General features: G+C 38.2%; 1 protein-coding gene across 3 annotated transcripts in view; it reads left to right on the top strand.

The window, feature by feature from the left end:
* VPS13B (vacuolar protein sorting 13 homolog B) overlaps positions 1 to 15,881 on the top strand; it is a 741,629-nt gene that overhangs the window by 565,700 nt on the left and 160,048 nt on the right. For all 3 annotated transcript variants that reach the window (XM_078072177.1, XM_078072178.1, XM_078072179.1), the window contains one exon: positions 12,373 to 12,768. In XM_078072177.1, coding sequence (XP_077928303.1) covers positions 12,373 to 12,768 — 396 coding nt within the window. The remainder of the gene's footprint in view (positions 1 to 12,372; positions 12,769 to 15,881) is intronic.

Here is a 15,881-nt window from a genome sequence, read left to right as displayed (position 1 = left end):
ATTAAGTCACCTCCTGAGGTGATGGGAGCATAAAATAAGGGTAATTTATTTGTATTTGTCTAATCTCCTTTTAACTCAATAGTCATCTCATCATTCTGTTTCCTGGTAGCTGTTCAGAAAGTTTTGAAGGGTAATTAGAATCTGATAATGGACAGGCATGGGTTTACTTGGTAACTTAAAGATACAGAATGTGTTCTGGGGATGGTGAGAAATTATATCTGGCAAAAAAATAGATGACTCAGCTGCGAGATTCTCTATTACTGCATATTCTTAAAACCTAAACTTTTAAGTAATCCATTTATTAAAATTTGATGAGGAGGGGCGCCTGGGTGGCTCAGCCGTTAAGCGTCTGCCTTTGGCTCAGGTCATGATCCCAGGACCCTGGGATCAAGCCCCGCATCAGGCTCCCTGCTCGGCGGGAAGCCTGCTTCTCTCTCTCACACTCCCCCTGCTAGTGTCCCCTCTCTCGCTCTCTCTCTCTGTCAAATAGATAAATGAAATCTTTAAAAAATAAAAAAATAAAATTTGATGAGGATTATGAAAAAATTCTAAACCTTTTAAAACAGTCTGATAGTAATTGTAATAAAATCCACATTGACAACTTATGCCTGGTTCCTTATCCAGGTATATTTCCAGTTCCTATAAAATGTTATTCTATATAGCTCCCACTGTGTCTCTGTTGAAGAAAACTTTTCTAGTCCATTTTTATTACTGTTTTCATCTTAATAATGAAGTTAATGTTTTTCATCAGTTTTAAGTATAAATACCAGAAAATACATTGCTTAATTTTTATTTTTATTTTTTTGTGTTTAAAAATGCCAGACTCTTTTGTTGCATAATTTTTCACATTTGTAAAAATAATCTTCCTGTCACTATGAAACTGAAAGTATTTACAGTAAAGGCATTTTTTTTCTACCCACAAAAGGTGACTGCTCATTCAAGGATGTGAAAGTTTTGAAGGCAGTGGTGGGTAATAAATGTAACAGTACAGATTTGTTACACTTTCAGATGTGACAGTAACTTCATGATTTTAGTTGAAGGATTCATACATCTTGGTGGACTTTACCCAGCCGTAATGGGCACTATTTCATTTGTGGTGCTTTTCGTTCTGGTGCATGCTTCCTGTCTCTTGGTGGAGCTGGTACTTTTGAAAGGAATACCTGGTTTTACAGAATAGCCTCATTTCAGCTCTGCTTTTGGGGCTCTTGGCTTTTTGGCACTCTCCAGCTTGCCCAAATGGGACTGCCCAGCCCCTCTGTTTACACATGGAGCCAGCTCTAGGGGGGCAGGGATGAGGGACTGGGACTGTGTGTGCCACTGGAGGGCACCGTGCACAGATGTTGCACTGTATGCAAACAAACATACAAAAAAAATTTTAAGGTAGATTATTTAAATGTTTTAAATCTCGATTTTTTCTTTTTCTTTTATTATGTTATGTTAATCACCATACATTACATCATTAGTTTCTGATGTAGTGTTCCATGATTCTTTGTTTGCATATAACACCCAGTGCTCCATGCAGAACGTGCCCTCTTTAATACCCATCACCAGGCTAACCCATCCCCCCACCCGCCTCCCCTCTAGAACCCTCAGTTTGTTTCTCAGAGTCCATAGTCTCTCATGGTTCGTCTACCCCTCCGATTTTCACCCCTTCCATTATTACCCTCCTGCTATCTTCTTTTTTTTTTTTTTAACATATAATGTATTATTTGTTTCAGAGGTACAGATCTGTGATTCAACAGTCCTGCACAATTCACAGCACTCACCATAGCACATACCCTCCCCAATGTCTATCACCCAGCCACCCAATCCCTCCCACCGCGTACCCCTCCAGCAACCTCAGTTTGTTTCCTGAGATTAAGAATTCCTCATATCGGTGAGGTCATATGATACATGTCTTTCTCTGATTGACTTACTTCGCTCAGCATAATACCCTCCAGTTCCATCCACGTCCTTGCAAATGGCAAGATTTCATTCCTTTTGATGGCTGCATAATATTCCATTGTATATATATACCACATCTTCTTTATCCATTCATCTGTTGATGGACATCTTGGCTTTTTCCATAGTTTGGCTATTGTGGACATTGCTGCTATAAACATCGGGGTGCACGTAACCCTTTGGATCCCTACATTTGTATCTTGGGGTAAATACCCAGTAGTGCAATTGCTGGGTCGTATGGTAGCTCTATTTTCAACTTTTTGAGGAACCTCCATACTGTTTTCCAGAGTGGCTGCACTAGCTTGCATTCCCACCAACAGTGTAGGAGGGTTCCCCTTTCTCCTCATCCTTGCCAACTTCTGTCGTTTCCTGACTTGTTACTTTTAGCCATTCTGACTGGTGTGAGGTGATATCTCCTTGAGGTTTTGATTTGGATTTCCCTGATGCCGAATGATGTTGAGCACTTTTTCATGTGTCTGTTGGCTATTTGGATGTCTTCGTTGGCAAAATGTCTGTTCATATCTTCTGCCCATTTCTTGATTGGATCATTTCGATTTGTTTCTTATAAAAAGTTAACACAGCTGTCTTGTGCTATGCATATATAGTTCTACTAGAGTTTGAACTTTATGAAAACTTTCATCAGCTGCTGTTCAGTGATTGAGAGATTGTACTCCTAGGTTTAAGATCACCCAAAGAATGAGGTTTTGATGTATACATCACAGTTTTGACATGATCCCATAGGAAAGATAAATCAAGTGACCGAAGTGTCCAAAGAAGAAGCCCTCCTTGACCAATCCACTGGTCTGAGAAAGAGTTGTTTAGAAACCAACACCACAAAAATTGACATTAAAAATTCACATTTCAAATTCATGAAACAAAAGAAATATATAAGAAATTTAAATAATTAAGCTTTCAAAATATTTTTAAAATCTGTAGCATTTATGCTTCTGAAATTCTTAAAGTTTAAAATCACACTGACATTCTTGGGACAAACTGTATGAGAGAGGGAGATCCAAGGTACTACTTCAGAATGTCTTTTTCCTAAAATTTGTTGAGTCCTGATCAATTGTTATGTATAAACTAGTGACCTCATAGAGATTCATGAATTTTAAAGATAGACAAGACAGGCAACTGTAATTAATTATGTACTTGCCATCTCCATTTTCAAGCCATTAGACTTGTATGGAATATGTATTATGGGCTGTCCTCAGTGTTGCTTTGGGAAATGGATCTTTCTGATTTCAGACTATTCAAAGCAGTTATATTTGATAAAATAAGGTCAGTGTGACTCAAATAGATTCATAGTTGAAATTCACCAATATGATTAGATTTTAGTACACATTTCCTTTTTAGAATTATCAGCATTTGACCTCTACTGACAAAAAGAAACCTTCTTTTAAAATGTATTTTGTAATACAAGCCAGGTCCTATGAAAGAATATATTCTCTCTTGTGAATTAACCTATTTTAGATAGCACCAAGCTGACCTGTGCTTTTGAGTTTTACCAGCTTGACTGACTCTAGGCTAGCTGGTAAAGCCTCTAACTTTAATATGCCTCATTCGGTGTTAGTAAGATCAGGAAGTGTCCTGTGGCTTCCCTAACATTTAGGAATAGCATTCCGTCTTTTTCACCTTCTACAGAAGGGCCATAACAACGTTCTCCTACCTTGTTGGAGGGGCCATGGAGAGTGGAAAGCAAACCTCAAAAACTAACCTAGTACACATTTGGTTAACACATAGACCTAAAGTGGGCTTCCCCTACATATAAGAGCCATGGACATATTCAAGCTGTTGGCCTTTTGAGGAACACATTTGAAACTAAAAACTAATGAAATGAAGTGGAAGGAAAACACTATTCTGGGGGTGCCTGGGTGGCTCAGTCGTTAAGCGTCTGCCTTCAGCTCAGGTCATGATCCCAGGGTCCTGGGATCGAGCCCCACATCGGGCTCCCTGCTCAGCGGGAAGCCTGCTTCTCCCTCTCCCACTCCCCCGCTTGTGTTCCCTCTCTCACTGTGTCTCTCTCTGTCAAATAAATAAATAAGATCTTTAAAAAAAATAAAAAAAACTACTCTATCATGCATATGACAAAGTCACATTGTTTTGTATTTTTTAAATTAATATGCAATGAAATCCTTTTTTGGTGTACAGTTCTGTGAATTTTAATTCATATATAGATATACATAACTACTACCACAGTCAAAATATTGAACAGATCTTTTATCCAAAAAAACCTCTCATGGTTTTTCTTCGTAATCATACCCTCCCTGAAGCTCTAAACTGATGATAGCTACTGCTGTCCATCACTTTAAGGTGTTTTGTTTATTTTGCCTTTTTGAGAATGTCATACAGATGGAATCCCATAGCATGTAACCTTTTCAGACTGGCTTCTTTCGTTTACATCCTGCCTTTGAGACTCACCCAAGGTGTTGCATGCATCAGTAGTATATTCCTTTTTATTGCTGAGTAGTATTCCATTATGTGGATGTACCACAGTTTAACAGTTCATCCATTGAAGGCCATCTAAATTGTTCTCCAGTTTTGTGATTATGAATAGAGCTACATCAAACATTTGTGTATAAGTTGTGTTAACCTAAGTTTTCATTCCTTTATGATAAATGCCTAGGTGTGGGATTGGTGAGTTATATAAATCATATATGAAACTGCTAAAATGTTTTCTGGAGTGGATGTATCATTTGGCATTCCCACCAGCAATGCCTGAGAATCCCGCTAGCTCCAGCTTCTCTACAGCACTTTATGTTGTCTGTATTTTTTAGTTTAGTCATTCTAATAGATGTCCCATTGTCATTTTAATTTATACTTTTCTAATGACTAATGTTGTTGGACATCTTTGTATGTGCTTATATGCCATGAATATATCCTCTTTGGTGAAGTGTCTATTCAGGTCTTTTGCCCATTGTAAAATTAGGCTGTTTGTTCCTTATTACCGAATTTTGAAAGATCTTTATTCTGGCTGCAGATCTTTTGTCAGATAAGCAGTTTGCTAATATTTTCTCCCAGTACATAGCTTGTTCTTTTCATTCTCTTAATACTACTTTTTACAGAGCAAAAGTTTTTATTTATGAAGTCCAATTTATAAATTTTTTTAATTGAATCTTGGTTTTTTGGTACTATGTAGAAGAACCCTGCCTAACTCCAGGACTTGAAGATTTTCTCCTCTGTTTATATCTAAAGTGTTGTAATTTTACATTTTGCATTTAGATCCATGATCTCTGATCCATTTTGAGTTAATTTTATATACGGTATAAAGTTGGGTTCAGGCACTTTTTCTTTTCTTTCTTTTTTTTTTTTTTTTTTTTAGCATGTGGATGTCCAACACCATTTGTTAGTAAAACTATCTTTTCTTCATTGAATTGCCTTTGCATCTTTTCCAAAAATCATTTGACAGTTTTTGTTTGGATTATACTTCTGTACTCTCTGTTTTGTTCCACTGACATGTGTGTGTATCCCTTCTCCAAGACTATACTGTGTTGATCGTGGTAGCTTCGTGCTAAGCTTTAAAATCTTGTAAGTCCTCCAGTGTTACTCTTCTTTTTCAAAAGTCTTTTGGGTATTCTAGTTACTTTGTTCTCCTGTACAAATTTTATAATCAGCTTTTCTATATCTGAATAAATACTGCTGGGATTTTGATTGGAATTGTTTCAAATCTGTAGATCAGTTGGGAGAAGATTGACAACTTTACAAAGTTGAGTCTCCCAGTCCATGAGTATATGTAAAGTATGTGTCTCCATTTACTTAGATCTTTTTTGATATTTCATTAGAATTTTGTAGTGTTCAGCGTACATACCTGTATGTATTTTATTAGAATTATTCCTAAGTGTTTATTTTATTTAGAGCTATTATAAATGTAATTTTTAAAAAAATTTTTTATTCCAACTGCACACTGTGGTTTGTAGAAATGGAATTGGTTTTTGTGTGGTGATCTTGTATTCTAAAATCTTGCCAAATTTCACTTACAAATTCTAGGAGTTTTTCTATATATTCCATGGAGTTTTCTACATGAGCAATCATGTTATCTGTGAATAGACATTTTTTCCCTTCCAATCTTTATGGCTTTTATTTCTTTTTCTTACCTTATTGCACTGGGTAGGATGTTTAATATTATGTTGAGTATGAGTAGTAAGAATGCATATCCTTGCCTTGTTTTTGATCCTAGGGGAAAAGCATTTGATCCTTCATGATTAAGTACGGTGTTAGCTCTAAGTTTTCATCTATGAACTTCAACAGGTTAAGGAAGCTCCCCTCTATTGATAGTTTCTTAAGAGTTCTTACCATAAATGGTAAGAACTTACCATAAATGGTAAAAACTTTTTCTGCATCAATTACTATGGTCTTTTTGTTTTTTAAACTGTTAACATCATTACTTTGATTGATTTTCTAATATTGAGCCAACCTTGTACTCCTGGCATAAACCCCTGTTGGTCATGGTATATTATTAGTTTTATATGTTGCTGGTTTGATTTCTAGGTTTTTTTGAGGATTTTTATGTCTCTGTTCTTAAGGTCTGTAGTTTTACTGTCTTTATCTGGTTTTGGTATCAATAATGATGGTTTCATAAAATGGACTGAGTAGTATTCTCTTCTATTTTCTGTGGCACAAGGAAATGAAGAAATGAAGGAAATGAGGGATTTTCATAGTCCCTGTTGTGAGCACTAGGAATTCTCCCCCCACTTGCTGAAGCCAGAAATAGAGGGTTTCTCCTAGTACTCCCTCTGTCCACACCTCATGCCACCTTCTGTTTTGGACTGTGTTTAGCACAGGCTGTGGGATACAGAAGGAAAAATGGCAAACTCACCTCCATTTTGGTAGTATTTTGCACTCTCGCCATCTTCCCCAGTCTTCTGTTACCTTTCCTTTTCAGTGTCCTCAAATAGCTATTCTGTATAGGTTTTATAATTGCATTCTCTCCAGCTTCTGGATATGCATAGAGTGGGAGGGACAGGATTCTATCTTCCCTAGAATCCTTAAATAATTTTTTTTTTTTTAAGAGAGCATACGCATGAGCCAGGGAAGGGGAGGGAGGGAGAGAGAGAATCCTAAGAGGCTCCATGGCCAGCCCAGAGGCCAACGTGGGGCTCCATCTCATGACCCTGAGATCATGACCTGAGCAGAAATTAAGAGTCAGACGCTTAACTGACTGAGCTACCCAGGCGCCCCTGGAATCCTTAAATAATTTTTTTTTTAAAGGGAACTGGCAACTAGCAAAGAGCAAGGTATATTAGATGTTTTTGCTTTAGGAAAAAAGGTAAAAAAAAAAAAAAAAGCTGGCAAACATTCCTAAGCCTTGAAACTTCATTTATACTCACATTAGAAACTCGGAATGTCGTGTGAGTAAATATGCATGTGGAATTCATGTTAGTTTTCTATTGATGCATAACAGATTCAGCACAAATGTAGTGGCTTGCAGCAACACGAAATTATTATCTCACAGTCCTGTAGGTCAGAAGTCCAGGTGGGTTCAGCCGGATTCTCTGCTCAGAACCTCACAAGGCCAAAATCAAGGTGTCAGTTGGGCTGGGCTCTAATCTGGAAGCTCCAGAGAAGAAACTCGTTCTAGTTATCTGCATAATCCAGTTCCTTGTGGTTGTGGGATCAAGGTCCCTAATTCCTTATTATCTGTTGGCTAACCCCTCAGTTCTAGAACCACTCATTCCTTCTCATATGACCCCCATCATCCTCAAAGCACTAATGGCATATAATAGAGCCCCTCTCAGGCTTCAGATCACTCTGACTTCCCTTTCTGCCTCCTTCATATGCCTTTTAAAGGGTTTATATATTTAGGCCTATCAAATAATTTCTGTATCTTAAATTCAACTGACCTAGGCTTTTTATCACAACTATAAAATCCCTTCACAGCACAGCAGTACCTAAAGTACTGTTTGATTTAATAACTAAGGGAGAGAAATCTTGGGCAGGGGAGTCATCTTTAGAATTCTGCAGAACCAGATTAGAATGTTTTGAGATGCTCCAGCATGAAGTGACCAAACATGTACTTTGTGCTGAGTTGGAGGCCCAGTGCTGCATATTAATGATGAAAAATATGCACTCAAGGAACTTCTTGATTGGTGGGAGATATAATCTCACAAAATGATACTTGTGCAAGGGCAGCTTGGTGCAGAAAATGCTGAGCAGTATCCTGAACATGAGGCATTGGGCGAAGAAAGGATATAGTAGGCAAAGGAGCAACATGAGCAAAGGCCTAGTGGTAGGACTTAGCAGGAGTTGGGGGAGCAGGCCCTATAAACTCTGTGATATTTCTGGAACCTCATTGTGTGAGGCAGGCAATGGCTGCAGATAAAGAAAGGCAGGGCCTTTTTTTCCATTCTAAGGAGCTTGGTCTTCTATACCATAGGTAAAGAAGAGCCATGAAAGAGTTTTAAATAGGAGTGAGCCAATCAGGATTGCATTTGAAGCAAATCATTTGGAAATTACTCTGGAGACTGGATTAACGGGAATTGGTGTAGGCAGGGAAATCATTCAGGAGGCTTTATAATAGCTGAACAATATCAAAGCCATGGAGGAAAAAAATGGGGAATGGCTGGAATGCTGGAGAGAAGGAGATTGGATTCAAGCAATATTTTGGAAGTAGAATTGACAGAACTTAATCTTTGAGTGGATTTGGACCAGGACAAGAACATGAAATGGGTCAAAAAGTCAGATTTCTGATTGGAGCCACTTGGTAGATTATAGAGCCATTAACTGAGACAGGGAATATCGCATGTCCAAGAGGAGTAAATGGGTTGTTTTAGATAAAATGATTCGATGAGCCTATGAGAGTTCAATAGAAAGGAAAAATTCATTCGTTTTTTACTTCAGCACATCATTAAATACCCACTTGGTACTCACGGTGGAGCAGACCGTAGTTGAGGCACTCAGAATGTTAAGATGTAGGACAGCCCTTACTGGCCAGGAGCTCACAGTTCACTGGACTGTGACAGATACATAAGAAGGTACCTCTAAAAATCATATAAATAGGTGCCTGATGAGGCACTATGCAAAGGGTATTCTGGAAGCAATGGATGAGCAGCATCTTCCTTGGCACAGGGTCAAGAAAGATTTCCTGGAGGAAGTGACTCAAGGACTAAGTCTCAAAGGATGAGTTAGGCAAATAACCAGAGGTATAAACAGTTTTTTTCTGTGTCACTGTGACCACAATGATACCTGAGATAGGATCCATATCAAGGTAGTAGTCAAGCAACACTTGGTAGATATGGTAGGTAGATATATATATATATACACACATACCATTCCACGGGTGCTTTGACAGTTAACGGTTAGGGGAAATGGACCCCTTATGTTCAGCAGTTGGCTTAGGTGGATATTTGGGCAACTTCCTTAATGGATCACTAAATTGTTTCTATGGCTACAGAAGGAACACTTCAGACCCTTAGTTTAAGTCTGCATGTTATAAATCCAGACAAAAGCAAATAGTTTCTGGCCACAACATTTGAGTCTTCTATCTTTATAGCTTTTGTTTTGGTTTCCTGTTGTTCCTTTCATCTGTTAAGATTGTCCTCTTTTTTTCATTGTGGTAAAGGTAGTATTATTTTCTATGAGGCGACGGAATTTGGAAGGCCACATGAAAGGGTAGGTAGGCAGAGCAAATAAATATATGGGTCATTTGAACCATCCAATTTTCCTAAAGTATTTTGCCCACCAGCCTCTGTCAGTACTCCAGAATCTATAAATCAAAAGTAATGCCTTCCAACAAGTGGTGCTGGTATAACCAGATACTCCCCTAAAAAAGAAGAAAGTTGGGCCCCTACCTCACATAGTACTCAAAAGTTAATACAACAACGATAGACCTAGGGCACCTGGGTGGCTCAGTCGGTTAAAAGCATCTGCCTTCACCTCAGATAATGATCCCAGGGCCCTGGGATCGAGTCCTGCATCGGCTCCCTGCTCAGCGGGGAGTCTGCTTCTCCCTCCACCTGCCGCTCCCCCTGCTTGTGCGCTTGTTCTCTCTCTCTCTCTCTCTCTCTCTCTCTCTCGTGCGTGCACAAAAATAAATAATACAATCTTTAAAAAAATAAGAATAATCATAGACCTAAATGTATGAGGTAAAACTATAAAACTTAGAAAACATAAGTGTCAATCTTTGTGACCTTGGGTTAGCAATGGTTTCTTAATATGACCCTAAAAGCACAAGCAAAATAATAAATAAATTGGACTTCACAAAAATTAAAGTCTGTTGTGCTACAGATGATACCATCAAAAAACTGAAAAGACAATCCACAGAATGGGAGGAAATATTGGCAAATTCTGTATTTGATAGGGCCTTGTATCCAGAATATATAAAGAACTCCTATAATTCAATAATAAAAAGATTGACCAATTTTAAAATGAGCAAAGGATGTGAATAAACATTTCTCCAAGAATATATACATATAACCAATAAGCACATGAAAAAGCATTCAACATCATTCGCCATTAGGGAAATACAAATCAGAATCACAAGGACTACCACTTCATACCCACTGAGGTGTGGCTGTAATCAAATATGACCCAGCAGTCCCACTCCTAGGTAGATACCAAGAGAATTGAAAACATGATCACGTAAAAATTTGCACATGAATGTTCATAGTAGCATTATTTATAATAGCCAAAGAATAGAAATACCTCAAATGTCCATTAACTGTTAGTGGATGAACAAAATATGGTATATCCATATGAGGGAGCATTATTCAGCCACAAAAAGGAATAAAGTATTAATGATACATGTTTCAATAGGAATGAACCTTAAAACTTTTGCTGCGCTAACTGAAAGAAACCAGACGCATAAGGCAAGATATTATGTAATTCTGTTTATATGAAATGTCCAGAATAGGCAAATCTATAGAGACAGAAATTAAAATAGTAGTTGCCTGAGGCTAGAGGTAGGGAATGGGTGGGGAGGGACTGCTAAGTGGTCTGGGATTATTTGGGGTGTGGTGATGATAATGTTCTGGAAATAGAGGCAAAAATTGCACAGTCTTGTGAGTTTACTAAAAACCATTGAATTGTTCACTTTAAGTAAGTAAATTGTATGGTGGGTGAGTTAACTATCAATAGGAAGTTAAAAAAATAATTCCTTTAAGTTAGGGTGTTTTTTCTGTTTAAAAAAATATGGGGAGCAGGGAGCATTTTGGTATTGCAAAGGGTGACTCAGATGTCTGATCCTTTCTGGCAGACAACTAGCTAAAAGTAGGACTCTCAGAATTTTGCTAGGCCCGATTAAAGAAACACATGGGAAGGCACACTTAAAAAGGGTGGCACCGGGGCACCTGGGTGGCTCAGTGGTTAAGCGTCTGCCTTCGGCCCGGGTCATGATCCTGGGGTCCTGGGATCGAGCCCCGCATCAGGCTCCCTGCTCGGCGGGAAGCCTGCTTCTCCCTCTCCCACTCCCCCTGCTTGTGTTCCCTCTCTCACTGTGTCTCTCTCTGTCAAATAAATAAATAAAATCTTTAAAAAGGGTGGCACCCCGAGGGAACGTTGGGTGGCCAGGAGAAAACTGTAAGGTTCTCCTCCTTATGAAGAAAGGTATAGACACTAACTTTATCTGCTTAATAACCTTGCCATTGGCTTCATCTGGGATTGTGTCTTGTAGTATATACTCAGTCTCCGGTGAAAAGAACACTTGTTAGGTTCAGTTATGCTCAAAAATAGGCGAGACACAGTGTGCCAAGCACTGGATATAAAGAAGTATGACATGCTGTGCCTTCACAACGCTTATAGTCTTGGGTCTTACTGATAATGAAAACAGAAGTAAGAAGGCAAAAACAGAAAATTAAAGCTGGTCAGTTTTAATGTCACGTGCTGAGTAGCAAATAAGGACAACATCTGGTATATGGTACATATAAAATGGACTGGGGGTTTTAAGAGATCTCCGTGTACATATGTTACATTGGATGGGGTGTTTAAATGTTTTCGAATGCGGAATGTAGGACACAAAGGGGAAACAAACCTTCTCTGCATATACTTGATCAGAGAATGGAGGCTACTTCAATTAGTCAGTTGGACAGATATTTATTGACACCAGTATTTGTGTCAAACATTGTGCTAGATACTAGGGGAAGTCCTTTTACCTGGAAGAAAGAATGCCAGTTCCAGTAACAAACTAAAATAGCTGCTTAAGTTTGTCTCAGAGTGGGAGGGCTGAAATAGATGTCCATGCATGGCCTTCACTCTGTCAGAACAGTCACATGGATTGAGACAGGAAGGTAGGCATGTAAGTAGTCCAGGGAAAGTGTTCCTTCAAGTAACTACATGGAAAGATCAGTTAGGTGATGAGTAAAAGAATTATAACACCTGGCATCCTAATGAGTCCACCGTACAAGTGTAGGGAGACTTAAATAGGAGCTCGACAGGGAAGTAAGGGCTTATATATTCAATGACAGAGCTTCAGTACTTTTCTTATCTTTTTCAATTCTATAGCAGACATCAACTTGAACATATCAAAGCCTTTGAAAGCAAACCTGAGTTTTACCAAGTTGGATCAGATAAACAATTTATTAAAGAAGATAAGAAGTGCACACAGCAAAGAGACTTCAGCCCCATCGGATACCACGCTGAATAAGGATGAGTTTCCAGCCTCAAAATGTTACCGCGGAAAGTTGTCGAAACCTAAGGTTCACGGTGATGGAGCACAGAAGATTCCATTTCAAGAAAACATGTGGAGAACTGTTTCTTGCTTTCAAAAAATTTCTGTCCATACTACTCAGATTGTGGTCTCCATGGAAACTGTCCCCCATCCTAGTAAACCGTGCCTATTAGCATCTTTATCAACCCTCAGTGGAAGCTTTAATGTCAAAGCAGCACAAAAAGTACCTGGTAAGTCACAGAAAGGGGGAGAGGAAGATAATAATATGATTTGTTTGCATCTGAAAATGCATAATTTTGAAGATTCATATTATGTAGAGGTTAAAAGTTTTAAGGCCCATTACAGATGGGGACATTTCTGATTTGTGACCTTATTTTAAGAGGTAATTTTATAACAAATCCTTTGAACCTAAATATTTTAACAGCCTAAATGAAATTGTTGGTATCCATCTCTTCGGGCATGTTCCTACAAATGTCTGTAAAATCATCCACTTCTAAATTCCTTTTTACCTAAAATAGCTTAGTGGAACCGTGGAGTATCAAGTTTTGTGAACCCTTAGTGCAGTGCTTCTCGAAGCGTGGTCTCAGAACCAACAGCATCAGCATCACCTAGAAACTGGTTAGAAATGCCAGGGTTCAGACCCTCCCCCCGACCTACTGAATCAACAACTCTGGGCATGGAGCCCAGAAATCTGTGTTCCAAAAGCTCTACAGATGATTCTGATGCCCTGTATTAAGTCACTGGTAACAATTTATTTAAAAAGAGGGAAATTGTTCAGGTGGCAAGTATGCTACACAAAGTGTAAGAAAAACCAGGGTTCAACTTGGTAAGGACAGCGCCACTGACCGAGCCGGCAGGACCTGGCAGACGAAAGCTACGCTTCAGGGCCTAGCCTAGCAGAGGGTGGTGAGGACCCTGCAAACTGGATGGCATTGATGGGTGCAGAGGTGAGAAATTAACCAGCAATGACGTCCCCATTTTTCTCCTTTGTTACCATGACTGAAGTGTTAATGTGCTTTTTCACACTGGAAAAGGGTAGGCAGAAGGAATGGGAAGAGGGGAAGAGAAAAGGCAAGGTACAGGTGGGAAGTAACAGTTTTCAATCATAGAACCTGCTACTGTAGGAGTTCAGGGCACAGTGCCAGAAATTATACTTTGAAAAGTAAAAGTAGCAAAAAGGAAACATTTTTTTTCCACTTTAATTTGCAGGAAAGAATTGGGGCTAGAGGGATAGTGTAGGGGATAAAGTAAATCCTGAAACTCTATGCAACTTAGTTGCTTACTAAAAAGTAGGTAAGTAGCAGCTGGAGACTCCCTGGAACTTAGTTCCATATAGTCAGTTTGGGCACAGTAGTTTAAGAGATAAAGGAAAAGTTTTATGGTTGAGAAGTATGAGTTTTAGGCCAAAAAGTAGATGATTTATTTCTTTCTCACCAGAAATATTTGTGACCAAGCCAGCTAAAAGCACTGTATTTTTTTTATTGTCTTAAAAGTTCGAAATGAAAAATGTAAGGTCCGTGGGACATGAAAGACTGTGAAGCACTGGAGGCTACAGTGTCTGATTTATCCACAAATAGATTGCAACCCAGACGACACTGGCCGGTTCCCACGCCTTTCCAGTTGTACCTTCATCACAGCAGGGAAAGGTTAGGACGCAAACAGAGGGAAAGAATTTAAATGGACTGTCCTCAATTCCGGGTCCTTTTCTGTCTTGTTTTATTCGTTTGCTACTCATATTTTACCCACTTTTAATAGTATCTGTCCTCAGTAAACATCTCTATAATGTCGTTAAAATCCTCTCACTGAGCTCCACAAGATCGTGGACTCATTCTGCTTTTGTAACTTGTTTTTTTTTTTTCCCCTTCATACTGGAAAAACTACATACCCCTATCTCTTTTACAATTATGCCCTTCAATCTAGCTAAACACAGAAATAGAAACTATAGCTCCTACAAAGACATTCTTTATACAAGTCTAATGTGTAGCGTCCAACAAACGTTCTCAAGTAGTTACTTGTGTCAACAAATCAAATCAAATTGAAGTTAGCTATTTAATAGGAACAATTTTATTATGAGAACATATAACGAATGCCAAATCTGTTCTCTACATTTCTCCTTCATGCAGCAGCATGCTCAGTTTAAGAAGATAACGTTAGCAAAATAATCACTAATTATAATCAAATAAAATAAGATTGTGTTAAGTTCTAGTTATTGCTGATGGCTGATTTCTGGGAAATTATAATTGAGAGATTATTACATATTTTTCAAAAATTAATGTATAGCTGAGCAAAACTTTTTAAAAGCCAAGTACCATTTTTTAAGCTTTGAACATTAATTTCATTATATAGTTGAATATCTTAAAAAGCCATGCTTTGCAACCTGGATGAAATATACTCAAATATACATGCAAGGTATATTTTTGATGAGTGGTAAAAAGTATCCCTCACCACCCCCCACCCAAAAAAAACCCTCCTACCAGTAGTTATGTTTCTTTTCTTATTATGCAAGCGACATCGTTCTGCATTGAACTAAACTTTTTTATAGTATATCTTTGAGCTCAACAGAGTTAATGTCAGATTTTTATAGTTTGAATCTAATACAGAAATACCTAACTGTGTCTTTGATTTTACAGTTTATATAACTATTGTGACCATCTGCAGCAGCTGCACTTTTCAAATTATTTGCTGAACCAAATTGAGCACAGTGACAAAAGTAGTCATCTCAGACGTACTATTAAACAGAGAGAGAAGAAGGAGCGTTGCCTTGGTGCAGTATGGCCGTCTGCTGTACACGTGTTATTGTATAGAATGACTTCAGAAAAAATAATTGTAGAAAATTTTCATTAAAACCTCAACAATTTGCACTTGTTTATGCAAATCTGCATAACTCCCCAATGAGACAACACACTTGGGGTTTCTTTGGTTCTCACTCACTTTCTCTTTGATCCTTTTTGATGTGCTGACTTTAATAAACACAGTCAAAAACACTGCAAAAACATCATGGAAAAAACTACAAAGGAACAATTATAGCAGCAGAAACGACTCTAATCCCTAACTTACGCAAGCTATTTTTAGTGAAATATTTTTTTTAACACTCTTTATGTGACAATGTTATATAAACAGGGTAAAACAGTCCTTTCCAGATGAGTTTTAATTTAGGAGCTGAAATAGATTTGTAATGCCAGAGGAATCTTATGTTCTAAGTAAAATTTAGAGAAACACAATGGGGAATGTGTTGTAGGCATGTTTCCTCACTTCTGAAAGGTACAAAAAATATTTGAGTTCGTCTAAGGATTGTATTTTTTATCATCTAAACTGCCATAAGCTTATGGGAAGAGTATGGGGA

Source organism: Halichoerus grypus, chromosome 5 (assembly GCF_964656455.1).
Source record: "Halichoerus grypus chromosome 5, mHalGry1.hap1.1, whole genome shotgun sequence".
In the NCBI taxonomy this organism is placed as follows: domain Eukaryota; kingdom Metazoa; phylum Chordata; class Mammalia; order Carnivora; family Phocidae; genus Halichoerus; species Halichoerus grypus.
Note: the sequence above shows the minus strand (reverse complement) of the source record. Positions and strands in the feature narration are given on the sequence as shown.